The following is a 16,375-nucleotide window of genomic DNA, read 5'->3' as shown; positions in this document are numbered from 1 at the left end:
TGTCACTTCCCTCAGACCGTTAATCAATAAGGTGCCGGATAAACATGGATTAAACATTAGACAAGGCGAAGGCAAATATTATAACTTGGAGGGATCAACATTTGGCAGTGAAGTCTTTCTCCTTGGGGGGATCCCCGGCCCCGTGAACTCCCGACCAGACTCAGACCATGTCCTTCCTACAGAGCTGCGCTCTGCTGCCACGAGTGGCAAAGACCCCGCGCGCTCATCTCATCCTGGGTCTGGCTCAGGCGACACCAGCGACATGGCGACCCGCATCAAGAAGCCACAGTTAAGGGGCGCCTGGGTGGCGCAGTCGGTTAAGCGTCCGACTTCAGCCAGGTCACGATCTCGAGGTCCGTGAGTTCGAGCCCCGCGTCAGGCTCTGGGCTGATGGCTTGGAGCCTGGAGCCTGTTTCCTATTCTGTGTCTCCCTCTCTCTCTGCCCCTCCCCTGTTCATGCTTTGTCTCTCTCTGTCCCAAAAATAAATAAAAACGTTGAAAAAGAAAAAAAAATTAAAAAAAAAAAAGCCACAGTTAAAAGTGGACTTCTGAACTGTGTTAGGGGTTACTTTCAAAATTCTTTAACTAAACAAACTTTGCACAGTCACACTCTGGCCCGGGTGGCAGATGGTGCAGTGTAGACGCTGTCTGCCCACGCCCACATCTCCAACAGCGCCAACCCTAGCGTCCGTCCTGCCAGAGGCAAGCTGGGCAGTCCTGGGGATGTGTAGTGGGGGGCCCATGCTTTAGGACAGTTGCTTCATTCCTCTGGACCTTCTCGTCCAGATTTGGAAAGAGGAGCAGAAGGAAGCCTCACCTTTCCTCCCCCTGGCAGGTGAGGGGAGATGAAGGTAAATACTATGTGTTCATGATGGAGGACTGAGTATGCCTTTTGATCTGAGCCTTTTATCCTCTTATTTTATCCTCATGGTGGCCCTGCCCCCGGGACATTGGTCCTGCAGCAGGAGACAGACAGGTATTCAAACCCAGATCTTTCAGACTCCAAAGCCCAAGACTATCACATAATGACAGAAATGCCCTCTGCATTATTAGGAAGAAAGGAGAAGTAGAGTTGAAAACCCCAGGGACAGCTTTGGACCTTCAATTTCTTTTTTTTTTTTTTTTTTTTTTTTTTTACTGCTTATTTATTTTTGAGAGAGAGAGAGAGAGAGAGACAGAGCATGAGCAGCAGGGGAGGAGCAGAGAGAGAGGGAGACACAGAATTTGAAATAGGCTCCAGGCTCTGAGCTGTCAGCACAGAGCCCGATGTGGGGCTCGAACCCACAAACTGTGAGATCATGACCTGAGCCCAAGCCGGACGTTCAACCGACTGACCCACCCAGGCGCCCCTGGACCTTCAATTTCTTAATTTTTATGCCCAAACCCTCGGCGTCTCCCACAAGCCACAGCACGCAAGGTAGATGTGGTCCCGGTCAATCCACTCCATGGCCCTGGGTGGGATGGGCTGGCTGCTGTGACCCTGATAAGGTGAGGGGGCCCAGAGGCCACTTTGATCTCTGTTTGCTTGTCTCGGACTTTGTCTCACAGAGCAGATTCTGGGAAAAGGCTTATCATCCCCAGGCCAGAATGACCTTCTGGCCTGTTTTCTGGCCTTTGTGGGAGATGAGGTGGATCAACATGAAACTGCATTGGAGGCTGTGTTGACTTCCTGCACCTGTATCAAACGAGCCCCACGGTGGGTTGGGCACGGTGCCAGGCACCAGCACGCCACAGTGATGAACTCAAGTGCCTCGAGGTGTTCAGTGAGCTGATGTGTTGGGAAAAGGAGCCTGATGACTCAAAGGAAGCCCAGCGAGTGTCAGAACCTAAGAGGAGCACGAAGGGGCTGGAGTGATCTGGAAGTGGTGCAGCTCACTCCCATAGGCTTCGGGGAAGGCTCCTAGAGGAGGTGCCTGGGAAGCAGGGCAGCCCTTGGGCAGGGGAAGGAGAAAGGAGAGGGAGGGAAAGTAGATGAGTAGGTGTGACGCGTGCTTGGGAGAGGTGCAGTTGTCTACCCGATGGAAGCAGGACCTGATGAAGAGGGCAGGGAAGGAGGCTGAGAAGTGGTTTGGGACCAGCCTGGCCTGGAAGTGGCCAGTCTTTTTGGAAAACCCCACAGATATTCTACACAGGGGTGTGGTGAGATCAAGACTGGACTGTTGGGAGATGACCAGCACCAAGCTTGGTCCCTAGAAGGTTTGAGAAATACATTTATGTGGCCGGAAGGGAAGGAGAACAGCAACTAGCACCTGGCCCGCTTCTCAGCATTTGTGTCCTATCTCATGTACCGAGGATGATGGATGCTGTGATTCTCCCCATGTTACCGAAGAAGAGGATAGGTTGACTCACCCTGTGGATGTGGAAGGTGGGAGATGGGTGGACGGAAAGCAGGTGAGGTTGCTGAGGATTGAGCCTGGGGGCTTGAGAGGGGGTTTGTGCTGCTGGTGCAAAGGGATGACACATAGGACACAGGACACCTCAGACCTGCTCTGAGCTCCACCCACACGGCCAACTGCCTGCCTGATTTGCTCAGAGCCCCTCCACCTGATATATCCCAACTGAACTCATGACTTTCTTTCCCCCTCCTGTATTCCACCACCAAGCCTGGTCTTCCTTTCTTGTTGTCCACCCCAGTGAAGGCCACCGCCATCCATCCAGGCATCCAAGCCAGAGAGCTGGGTGGTATTCTGGCTGGCTTCCTTCCCTAGACTCCCCACCCCTCATCCCTCACCTCAGACTCTCTATCTTTCTAATCCATTTACTTCTCTCTAAGTCCCCAGTCACCACCGAGTCCAAGCCACCCTCATCTCTCACCTACATGGCTGCCCGCCCCCCCATTTCCACTCTACTCCTACAGTCTACTCTCTGGCAGCAAGTAGAGTCATCATTTAAAAATGTGGATCTGCTTGAGACCTGTCCTCATCATATACACTTCTGTGTCCTGAGTGGTCTGGCCCCTACTGACCCCTCCATCTCACCCAGCCATGGGCCCCCAGGGTCTTTCAGCTTCAATCATAGAGACTTTTTCCCAGACTGTGTAGGCGGGTGCTTTTTCACTTGTTCATTCATCAGCCCCCATTTCATCCACTCATATCTACTGTGTGCCGTCCCCACGTCAACTGCTGGGTTTGGAGTCTCGAAGCAGGCAGGGCTGGCCCAATGTTCAGAGAGTTCCCACTGCAGCAAGGAGGTGAAGTCACAAAATAAGTCCACTGGACCTTAGCATATGGCGCTCCCTTTGCCTGAAAATTTTTTTCCTTCAAACTTCAGTTCAAGCAATGATTGCTTGGGACAACCTCCCCTGGATGGGCAGCCTGGGCCTGGTGACCTTTCAGTATGGCACTGACCTCAGTTGGCAAGTATCTCTCTCTTCAACCCTAAGTCCCACAGGGGCAGGGCTTTGTCTGTCTTGTTCCCTTCGTGCCTCCAGGGCAGGGCACTAGTCTTGTACCATGAAGGCTCATACTAAATGTCTGTAGAGTGAATGATAGATTTGATGAAGAGCAAGTTGGAGAAGGTAAAAGGCAGAGAGAAGAGTAGAGAACCCTGGGAGAGCCTCAAACCTGAGGGGATCATGAGAAGTCAAAAGAGAACAAGAGTAGACAGGAGAACCAGGAAAGTTCTAGAAACCAAGAAAGGAGAGGATTCACCAGAGGGGCAAAGGGGAAGATGGATGGAAGAAGACTAAGAAAGACATCTAGGGAATCCGAGTCATTTTCCAGGAAGCTTTCTCAAGGGCAGGTGTGACCAAGTAACTACAGGCGTTTTAGGAGCGAGCAAGCCATCAGCCTGTTGTTTTGAGTATAGACCAATGAAAGAGAAAGTTGCAAGCTACAAAATAAAATATGTGTTTATTTGGGGTTTTACAGATTGCAATCCAGGAGACAGAGATTCGATTGAAATTGAAAGCATGCTCTGGAGAGACAAAGGAATTAAGAGTTTCTAAAGAAGGAAGAGAGGATTTACATACATAGTTGTTTTTAACAAAATGTAACTTGTGCGAGTATAGCTATAGTTATAATAACATATATGTGATTGCTTGCTAGGGCTAGTGTTAGGCAGAAAGTCCATTTATGTCCATTTTCACATGTAGCAGCTGCCTTGGCTTTTAGCTGAATTCAGCAAAAATTCCAAGAATTTGAGACAGAAGGCTCCACATCCTCAACATCCTCCTGGTTCCATTTTTTTTTTATTCCTGGTTCCTTTTTTATTTCCTCCTGGTTCCTTTATTTATTTATTTAAAAAATGTTTAAGTTATTTTTAAAAATTTATTTCAGTAATATCTACACCCAGTGTGGGGCACCAACCTATGACCCCAAGATCAACAGCTGCATGCTCTTCCAACTGAGCCAGCCAGGTGCCCCAATTTTAAATAATCCTCTTAGCAATGCTGACTCCATTTTATTCTCTCCATTAGCATGAGTTTCTTAACTTCCCAGAGATTCAATTTCCTTAACTGTAAAATGAAGATGATAAAAGTATCAGCCTCATAGGGTTGATATAAGGATTAAAGGAGCTAATGTACTTGGCTCTAATGGGGAAGTGGGGATTAACTGGGGAAAATAATAAATTAACTTTCTGGGGGTAATAGTATTATTAAAAAAGAGACAACAAGCCCCAGATGGAGTCATTTGCCCCCTCCACTGCCCCCAAGAGCAAACCAAAAATTAATTACAGTTTCAACCAAACCCAAGAATGTGACCTTCTGTCAGTCAATCTGAAATTCCTGATCAGCACTAAGTGAGATAATCTGTATAATTAAAAACCCCACCACTCCCTTCCTCACAAAAAATTATGTCCTGACCTGAAACAATCCTTTCTTTCAGATAACTTCCTTGCCCTGCCTTAGTTTGAGTAAAAACCTTCCCTTTTGAACAACTCCTTAGAGCATCTCTCTACTTGCCATATAGGATGCTGCCTGATTCACGAATTGCTTGATAGAGTCAATTCGATCTTCAAATTTGTTGGGTTGAATTTCTGTTAACATTACCCATTCTCAACAGGGGCGATATTGCCTGCAACTGGGCAAAAACTGGTTCTTGGATGTAGGCAAACCTTACACTTCAAAGGGGTGGAGTATAGGTCCTTGAGAAAGGTGCTCTTGGTTGCAGGAGATACCCATGTATCTATCTAACAGGGACATAGGAAAGATTCACAATTGTAAACTTTTAGGTAAATGCTCTAGGAAAGGGAAGGGAGGTGTCTGCTGTGTCAAACGATAAATTCTTTTGGCAGCTTTGAACTTTCACACACGGGCCTTTTAAGGAGGGTCCTCCTACAGACACTACCTCAAGCTGTTAAAAACCATGCCAGAATTTGGCCAAATCACAGTGCAGTGGCTTGGATGGTTATGAGAGTTCTTTGCATTTCTTAATGCACAAGCTTAAGTGTTTAGGGGGAAATGTACTGGTCTCCTCAATTTCTTTTGAAATGCATAAAAATAAGATGTATTGCTAGATGCATACCTGAACCATTGTGTGAAAAAGCAAACGTAACAAATGTTTAGTTGTAGAATCTAGTCTGTCATCCTCGATTAGAATGGGAATCTCAGGAGGACAGGGACTTTGTCGGCCTGGCACACGGTAGGCGGTCGATAAATTATTTGTAAAAAGAAGGACCAATACTTTCAAAGCACTTAGATCACGGTAGGTGGAAACTTCCCTGCTTTTATTGTTGCTCGCACCCGGAAGTTCCCGGCGGTGGAACCGAAGCACAAGGTCCGCGCGCAAGGACCAGAGGAGTCGCTCTGGCCGTCCTGAGCCTGGGCTCTATGGCGGTCCTCCCGGATAGCGGAACCGCTCTGGCTGCCTGGCGCTTCGGCTCTGTGGTGGATGTTTCCGGGCCGCCGGAGCGTGCGCGGTGCTGCGTTGGCTGGGATCGCTATGGCAGCGGCGTCGCTGTGGGCCCGGCTTCCGTACTCGCATCGGGGCCCGGCCGTCTCCGCAGCCTCCAGTACCGCGGCTTCTCGGGCATGAGCGGGGTCTCCCGCCGCGGCCCGCTACCCTGGCCGCCGCTGCCGCCGCATCCCAGCTTTGGGCCGGCGCCGGGAACATGCCCCTGGCCGCCTACTGCTACCTGCGGGTCGTGGGCAGGGGCAGCTACGGGGAGGTGACGCTCGTGAGGCACCGGCGGGACGGCAGGCAGGTCGGCGGGGTTGGGGCCCGGCAGGGGTGGAGGGCAGGCAGCGGTATGCCGAGGCCTCTGTTCAAAGGCTAGGCGCGGAGAGGTCTAAAGGAGACTCACTTCGGATGTCCCTTCTTCAGCGAAACCTCCCCATACCACCAAGAGTAGGCCAGGCCGTACTGTCATATGCGCCCCAAACTGCCTGTAGTTCTTTATAGTGTTAATTGTTGTGCTTGATCTACACACCCTCTCCACTCTGACAATTCCGTGAGATCATTCATTCCTAGAATCTCATACAGCGCCTGGCAAGGATTACTCTTTGGACGAAGGGCCCCATACATCTGACCTGGAGACTACTGGACTCGCTTAAAACTCAGTTCATCACCTTCCCGCCAAACCTTTCACGGTCCCCATTTTAGTGAGTAGTACCACTTGCCATCCAGTTGCCCAAGCTGGCCATACCCGGAAGTCATTCTTGACACACACCACCGCCACCATTCACCTGCCCACTAAGCCAGCAGGCCTGTTCTCTACCCAGTGGTGCCCCCCGCCTCCCCCATTCCAGGACATCATTATCTTTAGCTGAGTTGTGGCCATGGCCTCCACTGGTCCTCCCTGCCACATGGCTTACTCTTGAACCCATCACTTTCATTGCCATCTCCGTGATCCTTCTAAAACTTAACACTAATGTTGCCACTCCTTTCTTTAAAGCACTTTATCCCCTGACCCTCAGGATAATGAGCCAGTTCTTTAAAGTGGTTTATAAGTAGGGTGACCATATAATGTATCATACAAACTGGGACAGTTCTGAAACTAAAGGGAGGTGCTATTAATAATGACACCAGGATAGGGACAGTGCCCCAGGCAAGCTGAAAGGAGATGTCCCTTCAAGTATAAGGCCCTCTAGACTATTCTGCCTGGTGTCAGGTGCTGGTAGCTCTGCCTGGAACACAAGTTCAGGCATAAGAGATTTGTTCAGAAATCGGGGAGGTGGGGGAGGTCATTGGATTTTTTTTTGAGTGGAGAATGGGGTATTGGTTGTAATAACAGCCCCTCACATGTGAGCAGCAGTTTATGTTTTACAAAGCACATTTATATATGTGTTTGTTGAATAATGAATTGGTCAAGGGCAATGTATTCGGTGTCAGAGGATCCTGATTTTTTTTTTTTTTTTGATGGGAATAATTTTTAATGTTGAGAATCAGTGATTTTTAACCTTATTAGGCCATGGATCCCTTTGATTATCTAATGCAATCTGTGGACCCATTCTGTCTGCAGCTGTATTTTCAAGCCATATATTATATACTTTTGTAGGGGAAACTTAGAGGTTAAGGAATCTCTATCACGGATTTTACGATTGATCCAGTTGTATGTTCACATGGACTCCTCTTTTATCCATTAATGAAATTATAAAATGCAGATGGGAAGTATAAATTTTTTGTGACCCTCCAGTCTGCTATAAGTCCAACCTGTTGAAAGTATTAGTAAGTGATAGCAAATCTTTTTCCCAATTTTGCGCTTTGTGAATGACAAAATGAATAGGTTATCTGATAGGCTCCGGGAGGTTGGTTTTGAGGACATTCAGGAGAACCCTTAAATACTCTTAAACCTATAAAACTGTATGCTTATATGCACACTGTAAAATCATATGTTTTCTCTGTAGTATGTCATCAAAAAGCTGAACCTCCGAAACGCCTCTAGCCGAGAGCGGCGCGCTGCTGAACAGGAAGCTCAGCTCCTGTCTCAGTTGAAGCACCCTAACATTGTCACCTACAAGGAGTCATGGGAGGGAGGGGACGGTCTGCTGTACATCGTCATGGGCTTCTGCGAAGGAGGTGATCTGTACCGAAAGCTCAAAGAACAGAAGGGGCGGCTTCTGCCTGAGAGTCAGGTGGTGGAGTGGTTTGTTCAGATCGCCATGGCTCTGCAGGTACTGTCCAGACTCCCAGCATTCCATTTGCTCCAAGGTGACAGGCGGAGGGCAGGTGGATTTTAGGAAAATGCTTCATGAAAAAAAAAAATCCATTTATGAGGTGGACCCAGTCCCTCTCGCCATAGCATTCGAGTGTTTCTGAATAAATGATGTCTGTGTTGAGGTAGACATGGATTTCGGTTTGCGGGGGATGCCAGTTCTCTATTCACTTAATATTTATAGCAAAATCAATTTTAAGGGCCCTGAGTCGACAAAGAGCAAAGAATGACCGTTTCTGTTACCAGCTGGTCAGCTATGTCATACCGCAAGGTGGTTGGGTTAATTAAATGCCGAAACTGTGGGGATTTGGGCTTTAACCCTGCTGTGGCAGAGTGAGTAGAAATGCAAGATATGTTTGTGTTTGAATATACGCATAGTCAAAAGTGAGACTGTTTATGAAATACTACTCTGGAGCTGAGCAGACTTGTCCAGAGATGATTGACCTTGTTTAAATTCTAAGGTACTCTCTCTAAATAAGAGTTATCTGGTTATATTTGAAAATGTTATTAAGCTGAAGATTTCATGAGTGTGAGGGAATGTGTATCTGACTCTGTACAAGTTGTCTTTCTACCTTCAGTGGGAATTTGTAAGTGTATTTTAACTGGAACTATTTAATGCTAAATGGTAACATTGTCAAGGCACCGGGAACAATTTTGAAGATTATTGGGCACACTATGCATGGAACTTAATTCCTTGCTTTGGAAAGTTGTGAATCAGACTTTTTGTTTAGAGATTTTGTAAAACAATAGTGTTTTGTTATGTAGATAACTGAGATTATTTAACTCACGCAATTGTTGCTGGTATGTAAGAAGACAGGAATAAGTAAGTAGGTCAGTATATTAATATTTAATGAAGTTTTATTTCTGTGCTCAGTATTTACATGAAAAACACATCCTTCACCGAGATCTGAAAACTCAAAATGTCTTCCTGACAAGAACAAACATCATCAAAGTGGGTGATTTGGGAATTGCCCGGGTGTTAGAGAACCACTGTGACATGGCCAGCACTCTTATCGGCACACCTTATTACATGAGCCCTGAACTGTTTTCGAACAAACCCTACAACTATAAGGTAGGATTGGGCTGCATATGCCAGTTCACCTTGTCTCTAGGACAGTATTCGTAACTTCAGAACCCATCAGATAGAAGAATTATCTGTGAATTGGCTCAAGGAAAATGTCTGGTTTTGTTTTTGTTTTTTTAAGAGGTAAAATATAAGTAAGGCATTCCGACATTTAACTGTTTACTGTTTTTCTTTTCTAGTCTGATGTTTGGGCTCTGGGATGCTGTGTTTATGAAATGGCCACCCTGAAGCATGCTTTCAATGCAAAAGACATGAATTCTTTAGTTTATCGGATTATTGAAGGAAAGGTAAAGAATATTCTGGAACTAATTGTTTTAATATTTGGAGCAAAGTTACTTTAATGCACCTTTGTAAGTAGCTATTGGCAAAAATGAGTAATCATTGATGTCAGTTGGATAGGTAAGAATGGTAGGTCCCTTCTGTGGGGAAGGTTGAACTAGAAACAGACAGGATTAGGGGCGCCTGGGTGGCTCAGTCAGTTGAGTGTCCGACTTCGACTCAGGTCATGATCGTATGGCTCATGGGTTCAAGCCCCACATTGGGCTCTGGGCTGACAGATCAGGGCCTGGAGCCTCTTTGGCTTCTGTGTTGCCCTCTCTGTCTGCCCCTTCCCCACTCACACTTTGTCTCTCTCTCTCTGTCTCTAAAATATATATATTTAAAAAAAAGAAACAGAGGGGATTAATATTTTTTAATATTAATTTGTGAAGGTGGCTTAATCGTTCTGAAGAGTTGGCTTTTTGAAAACCTCTACCTTGTAACCACAGAATGTGCAGGTGCCCTGAGGGAATATTGGTAGCATCTTATAAGTAGTTTGGGTTAAATGAGTCCCACCTAAAATGAGTCTACTCTGGGCAAGAAGTACCCATTCTATTCCCAGCTTCTCAGTAGCTGGTGATTGGAGGACACTTTGCAACAATGTAAAATAATAATAAATAAAAATAAAGTGAGTCTACTCATTGAACATGTTGCTCCTTTGATGATTATCGCAATCACAAGTAAGCAGTTAAGAACTGCAGAAAGCAATGTGTGTAACATAGACACCAGAGTGGCCAACTTTCTGTGTTAGTTCCGTAAGTCTGGTTGTCCTCTCTAGTGTGAGGCATCTGTACACACCCTTAAGTTTTAAAGCTATAACCCACTCACTGATTTTAATATTATGTCAATTAAATAATTTTAAATATTGAATAAATAATTTTAACTTATTTAAATTAATAAATAATCAATAATTTTATTTTATAAATAAAATCATAATTTTATTTATAATAATTTAAATATTTTAATTTAAATAATTTTAAATAATTTTAATAATTTTATTATTAAATAATAATAATTTTAAATATTTAAATAATATTTAAATAATAATTTAAATAATTTTAATAAATAATTTTAAATAATTTTAAATATTGAAAACACACAATTTTAATAATTGTACTTTTAAATTTTGAATAATAATTTAAATAATTATTTATTTAATTAATAATTTTAAATAATTTTAAATATTTTTATATTTAAATAAATATTTATTTATTTCGATTCTCATCTATCCTCTGGAGATAACCATTACTAACACTTGTGTGTGCAGCCTTCCTAGCATTTTCCTGTCTATATGAAAACATACATGTCTTTATTAGGCATGCACATACACACACAGGTACTTTTATTTATTTATTTTTAATGTTTAGTTTTGAGAGAGAGAGAAAGAAAAAAAATGAATGAGTAGGGGAGGGGCAGAGAGAAAGTGGGGACAGAGAATCCAAAGTGGCTCTGTGCTGACAGCAGAGAGCTGTATGTGGGGCTCGAACTCACAAACTGTGAGTTCGTGACTTGAGCTGAAGTCGGATGCTCCTGTGGGTAATTATTTCCAATAATATTGGGAAACCTCTACCTCTTCTTTCAGACTTTGCTTCACAAGATTGTAGTAGTAATTGTGATATCATTTCTCTTTGTAGCTGCCGCCGATGCCGAAAGACTATAGTCCAGAACTAGCAGAACTAATAAGAACAATGCTGAGCAAAAGGCCTGAAGAAAGACCCTCTGCGAGGAGCATCCTGAGGCAGCCTTACATAAAGCGCCAAATCTCTTTGTTTTTGGAGGCCACAAAGGCGTAAGATACTTCCCTTGCAAATAGGTGGCTAGATAGACGGAGTAAAAGAAGGTAGCTTGTATAATTTTTGTATGTTAGAATTTATGGTGATTTTTAAATTTTTATTTATTATTTTCTTAAGTTTATTTATTTATTTTGAGAGAGTGAGAGTGAGAGAGTGCATGCGAACGAGCCGGTGAGGGCAGAGAGAGAGGGGGAGAGAGAATCTGTACTGTCAGCAGAGAGCCCGACGAGGGGCTTGAACTCACGAACCTCGAGATCATGACCTGAGCCGAAATCAAGAGTCAGATGCTTCATGGGCTGAGCCACCCAGGTGCCCCGGTGATTTTTTGTTTTTAAACATGAAGGAAAATTGTGTGATTATGGCATGTGTTGAGGTTTACTTAATTGCTAAAATCAGAAATATAAGGAACCATTTAGAGAATGACTTTAAATTCCTCAGAGGATTCCAAGACCTATCAATTACAATTCTTTCAAAAGAATATATATTTTAGAAACCATATGAAAGTGAGATTGTCTAAGAAGCCTCTTACATTACGTGCCATGTAAGATAATAGTCATGTTTAAGAATGAGCGCTCAAATTTGAGAGCTTTTGTAAGTTTCCCTCTTCACTCATATAAATTTCTCAAGAGAAAAGTTTCTTTGGCAGGTGTTACCTTCACTAAACAGCTGTTTCAGGATCTAAGAGTTAGGGCTGGACAAGAGCTTCGTGATCTGTGTCTTGTGACACGTTAGATTTGAGAGCAATACTGGAGAGGCCCCAGGGGATAAAGAAAGACCATCTTTTTATTTACATTGTCTATAATTTGGCACCAAACAGACCTTTGGCCTTCCACAGCACTGGTCTCACCCTCCCATTGAATTCTCCAAAGGGTTATTAGTTAGCTCAGTTGTAGAAATGTCACACTAAAAGAGTTGGGGATATTAATCCTCTACACTTTTATTCTGCAAGTCCAGGCTGAGCATACTCTGAAACTTGGCAAAGCAGTTGTGATTTAATCACAAACATATGAAACTTGAAAATTATGCCGGTTCTTCTGTACATAAGGTAATTTCTCATAGATTTTTTATTTTGGAATAGTCTTGTATTTACAGACAAGTTGCAGAGAGAGCACAGAGAGTTTATGTATACCCGTCACCCAGTTTCTCCTGTTGTAAACATTGACATACCATAAATGGCATCAGTGCCTTACTGTTGACTGAACTCCAGACTTTATTTGGCTTTCGCTAGTTTTTCTACTAATGTCCTTTTTCTGCCAGGATCCAATCCAGGATATCATACTACATTTAGTCCTCCTGTCTCCTTAGTCACCTTGTGTCTGTGACAGTTTCTCACTTTCTTTGTTTTTCATGACCTTGATTGTTTTTGAAGAGTACTGGTCAGGGATGCCTGGGTGGCTCAGTCTGGTTAAGTATCCAACTCTGGATTTTGGCTCAGGTCATGACCTCATGTTTCATGAGATTGAGCCCCTGCATCAGGCTGTATGCTGGCAGCACGGAGCTTGCTTAGGATTCTCTCTCTCTCTCTCTCTCTCTCTCTCTGCCCCTCCCCTGCTCACAGTCTCTCTCTCTCTCTCTCTCTCTCTCTCTCTCTCTCTCTCTCTCTCTGTCTCTCAAAATAAATAAATAAACATTAAAAACAAAAGTACTGGTCAGGTGTTTTGCAGAATGCTGCTGCCTGGTTTTTGGAAGACTATTCTCTCTAAATGGAGTAGTTCTATGGTTCTTATAATACATACACACATTTCTCCATATATGTAAAAGCCTTTAATTTTCACTATACTGATGATAATTTTTTTCTTTTCTTCCTCATAAAGAAAGACCTCCAAAAATAATATTAAAAATGGTGACTCTAAATCGAAACCTGTTGCTGCAGTGGTTTCTGGAAAGGCTGAATCAAATCATAAAGTCTTTCCCCTCCAGCCTCACTCTTCTGAGGGCTCCAAGACATATGTAATGGTATGTTTCGTTTTAAAGGGTATGTATTTTAGCAACTATTAAAATAGTAGGTATTCAAAGCAAGTTACATAACATCAAGTTAACCATTTTAAAGTAAGCCATTAATTGCATTTAGTACATTCACAATGTTGTGCAACCCCCATCTCTATCTAGTTCCAAAACATTTCATATCACCCCAGAAGGAAACCCCAGACCATTAAGTAATCATCCTCATTCCCTGTTCCATCCAGTCCCTGGAAACCACCAATGTGTTTTCTGTCTCTATGGATTTGCCTACTCCAAGTATTTCATATAAATGGAACCATATAATAAGTGACTTTTCGCGTCTGGCTTCTTTCACTCAGCATGATGTTTTTGAGGTCGCATGTGTCAGCACTTCATCAGTTTTTATGTCTGAGTGATACTCCGTTATATGTGTGCACCACAGTTTGCTTATCCAGTCATTCACTGGTGGGTATTGAATTGTTTCCACCTTTTGGCTATTGGTATGAACATTTGGGTACAAGTCTTTGAGTCTCTGTTCTCAGTTCTTTTGCGTATATACGTAGGAATGAAATTGCTGGGTCACGTGGTAATTCTGTGTTTACATTCTGAGGTACCACAATGCCGTTCTCCAAAGTGGTTGCACCATTTTACTTTCCTACCAGCAGTCCACAAGAGTTCTGGTTTCTCCACAACCTCAGCAGTTCCTGTGACTTTCTACTTTTCTCATTCTAGCCATCCTAGTGGATGTGAAATGCTGAGTGTAGTCTGGGTTTGCATTTCCCTGATGACCAATGACATAGAGTCCCTTCCCATAAGCTTCTTGACCATTTGTATTTCTTCCCTCAAGAAATGTCTGTTAAGCTCTTTGCCCGTTTTTTAATTGAGTTTTTTGTAGTTTTGTTGTTGAGGTCTAAGAGTTCTTTCTATTTTCTGGACACTAGCTCCTTATCAGAGATATGATTTACGAATATTTCTTCCCATGCTATATAGTTTGGCTTTTTTACTTTTTTTTTTTTTAAGTTTATTTATTTGTTTTGAAAGATAGAGTGAACATGAGCAGGGGAGGGGCAGAGAGGGGGGAGAGAGAGAAAAGGGAGGGGAGGGGAGGGGAGGGGAGGGGAGGGGAGGGGAGGGGAGGGGAGAATTCCAAGCAGGCTCCACACTGGCAGTGTAGAGCCAGACACGGAGCTCGAACTCACAAACTGTGAGATCATGACCTGAGCCAAAATCCAGAGTCAGATGCTTAACAGACTGAGCCACCCAGGTGCCCTGGCTTTTTACTTTCTTGATAATGTCCAGTTATACACAAAAGTTTTTAATGTTGATGAAAGCCAATTTATCTTTTTTTTTTTTTTCTTATGTTGCTTGTACTTTTGGTGTCCTATCTAAGAATCCTGTGCCAAATCCAAGTTCATGATGACATATGACTATGTTTTTTTCTAGGAGTTTTATAATTTTAGCTCTTGTATCTAGGTTGCTGATTCATTTTTAAATTTTTAAATTTTCTTTTATTGTGAAATATCTATGACATAGAATTTGACATTTTGAACCATTTTTAAGCATACAATTTAGTGGCCTTAACTACACTCACAATGTTGTGCAACCATCACCACTATCTTCCAAAACCCTTTCATTGCTCCAAGCAAACTCTGTGCTCATTAAGCAATAGTCTCCCATTCCTCCCGTTCCCAGGCCCTGGTAACCTCTAATCTACTTTCCGTCTCTAGGAGTTTACCTGTTCTAGATAAGTTAATCATACAATATTTGTCCTTTTGTGTCTTGCTTATTTCATTCAGCATGTTTTCAAGGTTCACCCATGTCATAGCATGTGTCAGTACTTCACTCCTTTTAATGGCTTTATAATATTCCATTGTATGTGTATATTATATTTTGTTTATTCATCTGCTAATGGACATTGAGGTTGTTTCCACTTTTAGGCCAGTGTGAATAACGCTGCTCTAAACGCTGGTGAGCAAATAACCTGTTTGAGTCTTACTTTTTCAGTTCTTTGAGATATTTACCTAGGAGTGAGATTCCCAGGTTGTGTGATGATTCTATGTTTAACTTCTGAGGAATGTGCCATTCCTTTTGAGTTAATTTTATGGGGTGTGAGGAGTGCTGTAATAAATGAGAAGCCTATTTTCACTCAGGGTGAAGACAAATATTTGTCCCAGGAGAAACCCATGGTCACTGGCCCCTTGAAGTCACCAGCAAGTCTGAAAGTCCACACCTCCAAGCTGGACGTGAGCAATACTGCAGAATCACTAGCCACGATCAGTAGAGTGAATATTGACATCCTACCTTCAGAAAGGAGGGACTCACTGAAAGATGGCTTAGTTCGGGAGAATGAGCTAGAAGGTAAATGTGGTATTTCTCAAGTGAAGGAGAAGCTACAGGATGGCACGAAGCCCAGCACTCACCCCAGAAACCTGATTCCCACATGGTCCTCTGGTGATGTCGCTGGGGGAAGGAATGACCGACTGAATCCTCTGCAACCCCTAAACACAGACCAAAAGCCAAAAGACCAGGTGAGTGATACGCATGAGGTGTTGGTTTCAGAGAGATGACTGGAAAGTGCAGTTATGAAGGTGTGGCTCGTGTTGTTTGTCCTGTTCTAGTTGGTGTTTTGGGAAAGTTAGTTACTCTGTGTACCAGTTTAAACATTCCACAAACTGGGGTGCTTGGGTGGCTCAGTCGGTTAAGCATCTGACTTTGGCTCAGGTCATGATCTTGTGGCTCGTGAGTTTGAGCCCCATTTTGGGCTCTATGCTGACAGCTCAGAACCTGGAGCCTGCTCTGGATTCTGTGTCTCCCTCTCTCTCTGCCCCTCCCCTGCTCACTCTCTGTCTCTCTCTCCTTCAAAAATAAATAAACATTAAAAAAAATTTCTTTTTAAATAAACATTACACAAACTAAAGGATAGGACCCAGGGCTTCTTAGATCCCTTCTGTGCCCTGGCATAGGGTATTTGGTGGAAGCAGGGTACTTGTATGTTTTGTCCCATTTTTTTGTCACTCTTCCGTAGGCCTCCACATGGATGGGTATTTCCAACAAGTAGGTAGCATCACATTTCTTCTTGCTCTTGAAAAGTTAGTGATTGATCTCATTTCTTAAGAATAAAAAAATATATATATGTATTGGAACC

At 43.5% G+C, this 16,375-nt stretch overlaps 1 protein-coding gene across 10 annotated transcripts in view; it reads left to right on the top strand.

The window, feature by feature from the left end:
- The first annotated feature begins 5,844 nt into the window (after window positions 1-5,844).
- The window catches only part of NEK4 (NIMA related kinase 4), a 50,647-nt gene continuing 40,116 nt past the window's right edge, over window positions 5,845-16,375 (top strand). For 5 of the 10 annotated variants that reach the window (XM_045051292.1, XM_011279507.4, XM_011279513.4 and 2 more), the window contains exons 1-7: window positions 5,846-6,144; window positions 7,787-8,053; window positions 8,969-9,166; window positions 9,358-9,465; window positions 11,131-11,285; window positions 13,104-13,245; window positions 15,381-15,758. In XM_045051292.1, the coding sequence (XP_044907227.1) occupies window positions 6,052-6,144; window positions 7,787-8,053; window positions 8,969-9,166; window positions 9,358-9,465; window positions 11,131-11,285; window positions 13,104-13,245; window positions 15,381-15,758 (1,341 nt within the window). In that variant the 5' untranslated portion in view covers window positions 5,846-6,051. Of the gene's footprint in view, window positions 6,145-7,786; window positions 8,054-8,968; window positions 9,167-9,357; window positions 9,466-11,130; window positions 11,286-13,103; window positions 13,246-15,380; window positions 15,759-16,375 lie in introns of all 10 variants that reach the window. The other 5 variants (XM_045051281.1, XM_011279510.4, XM_045051268.1 and 2 more) reach the window with 4 other exon arrangements.

This window comes from Felis catus, chromosome A2 (genome assembly GCF_018350175.1).
Source record: "Felis catus isolate Fca126 chromosome A2, F.catus_Fca126_mat1.0, whole genome shotgun sequence".
Classification (NCBI taxonomy): Eukaryota; Metazoa; Chordata; class Mammalia; order Carnivora; family Felidae; genus Felis; species Felis catus.
This window is presented reverse-complemented; position numbering and strand designations above follow the sequence as displayed.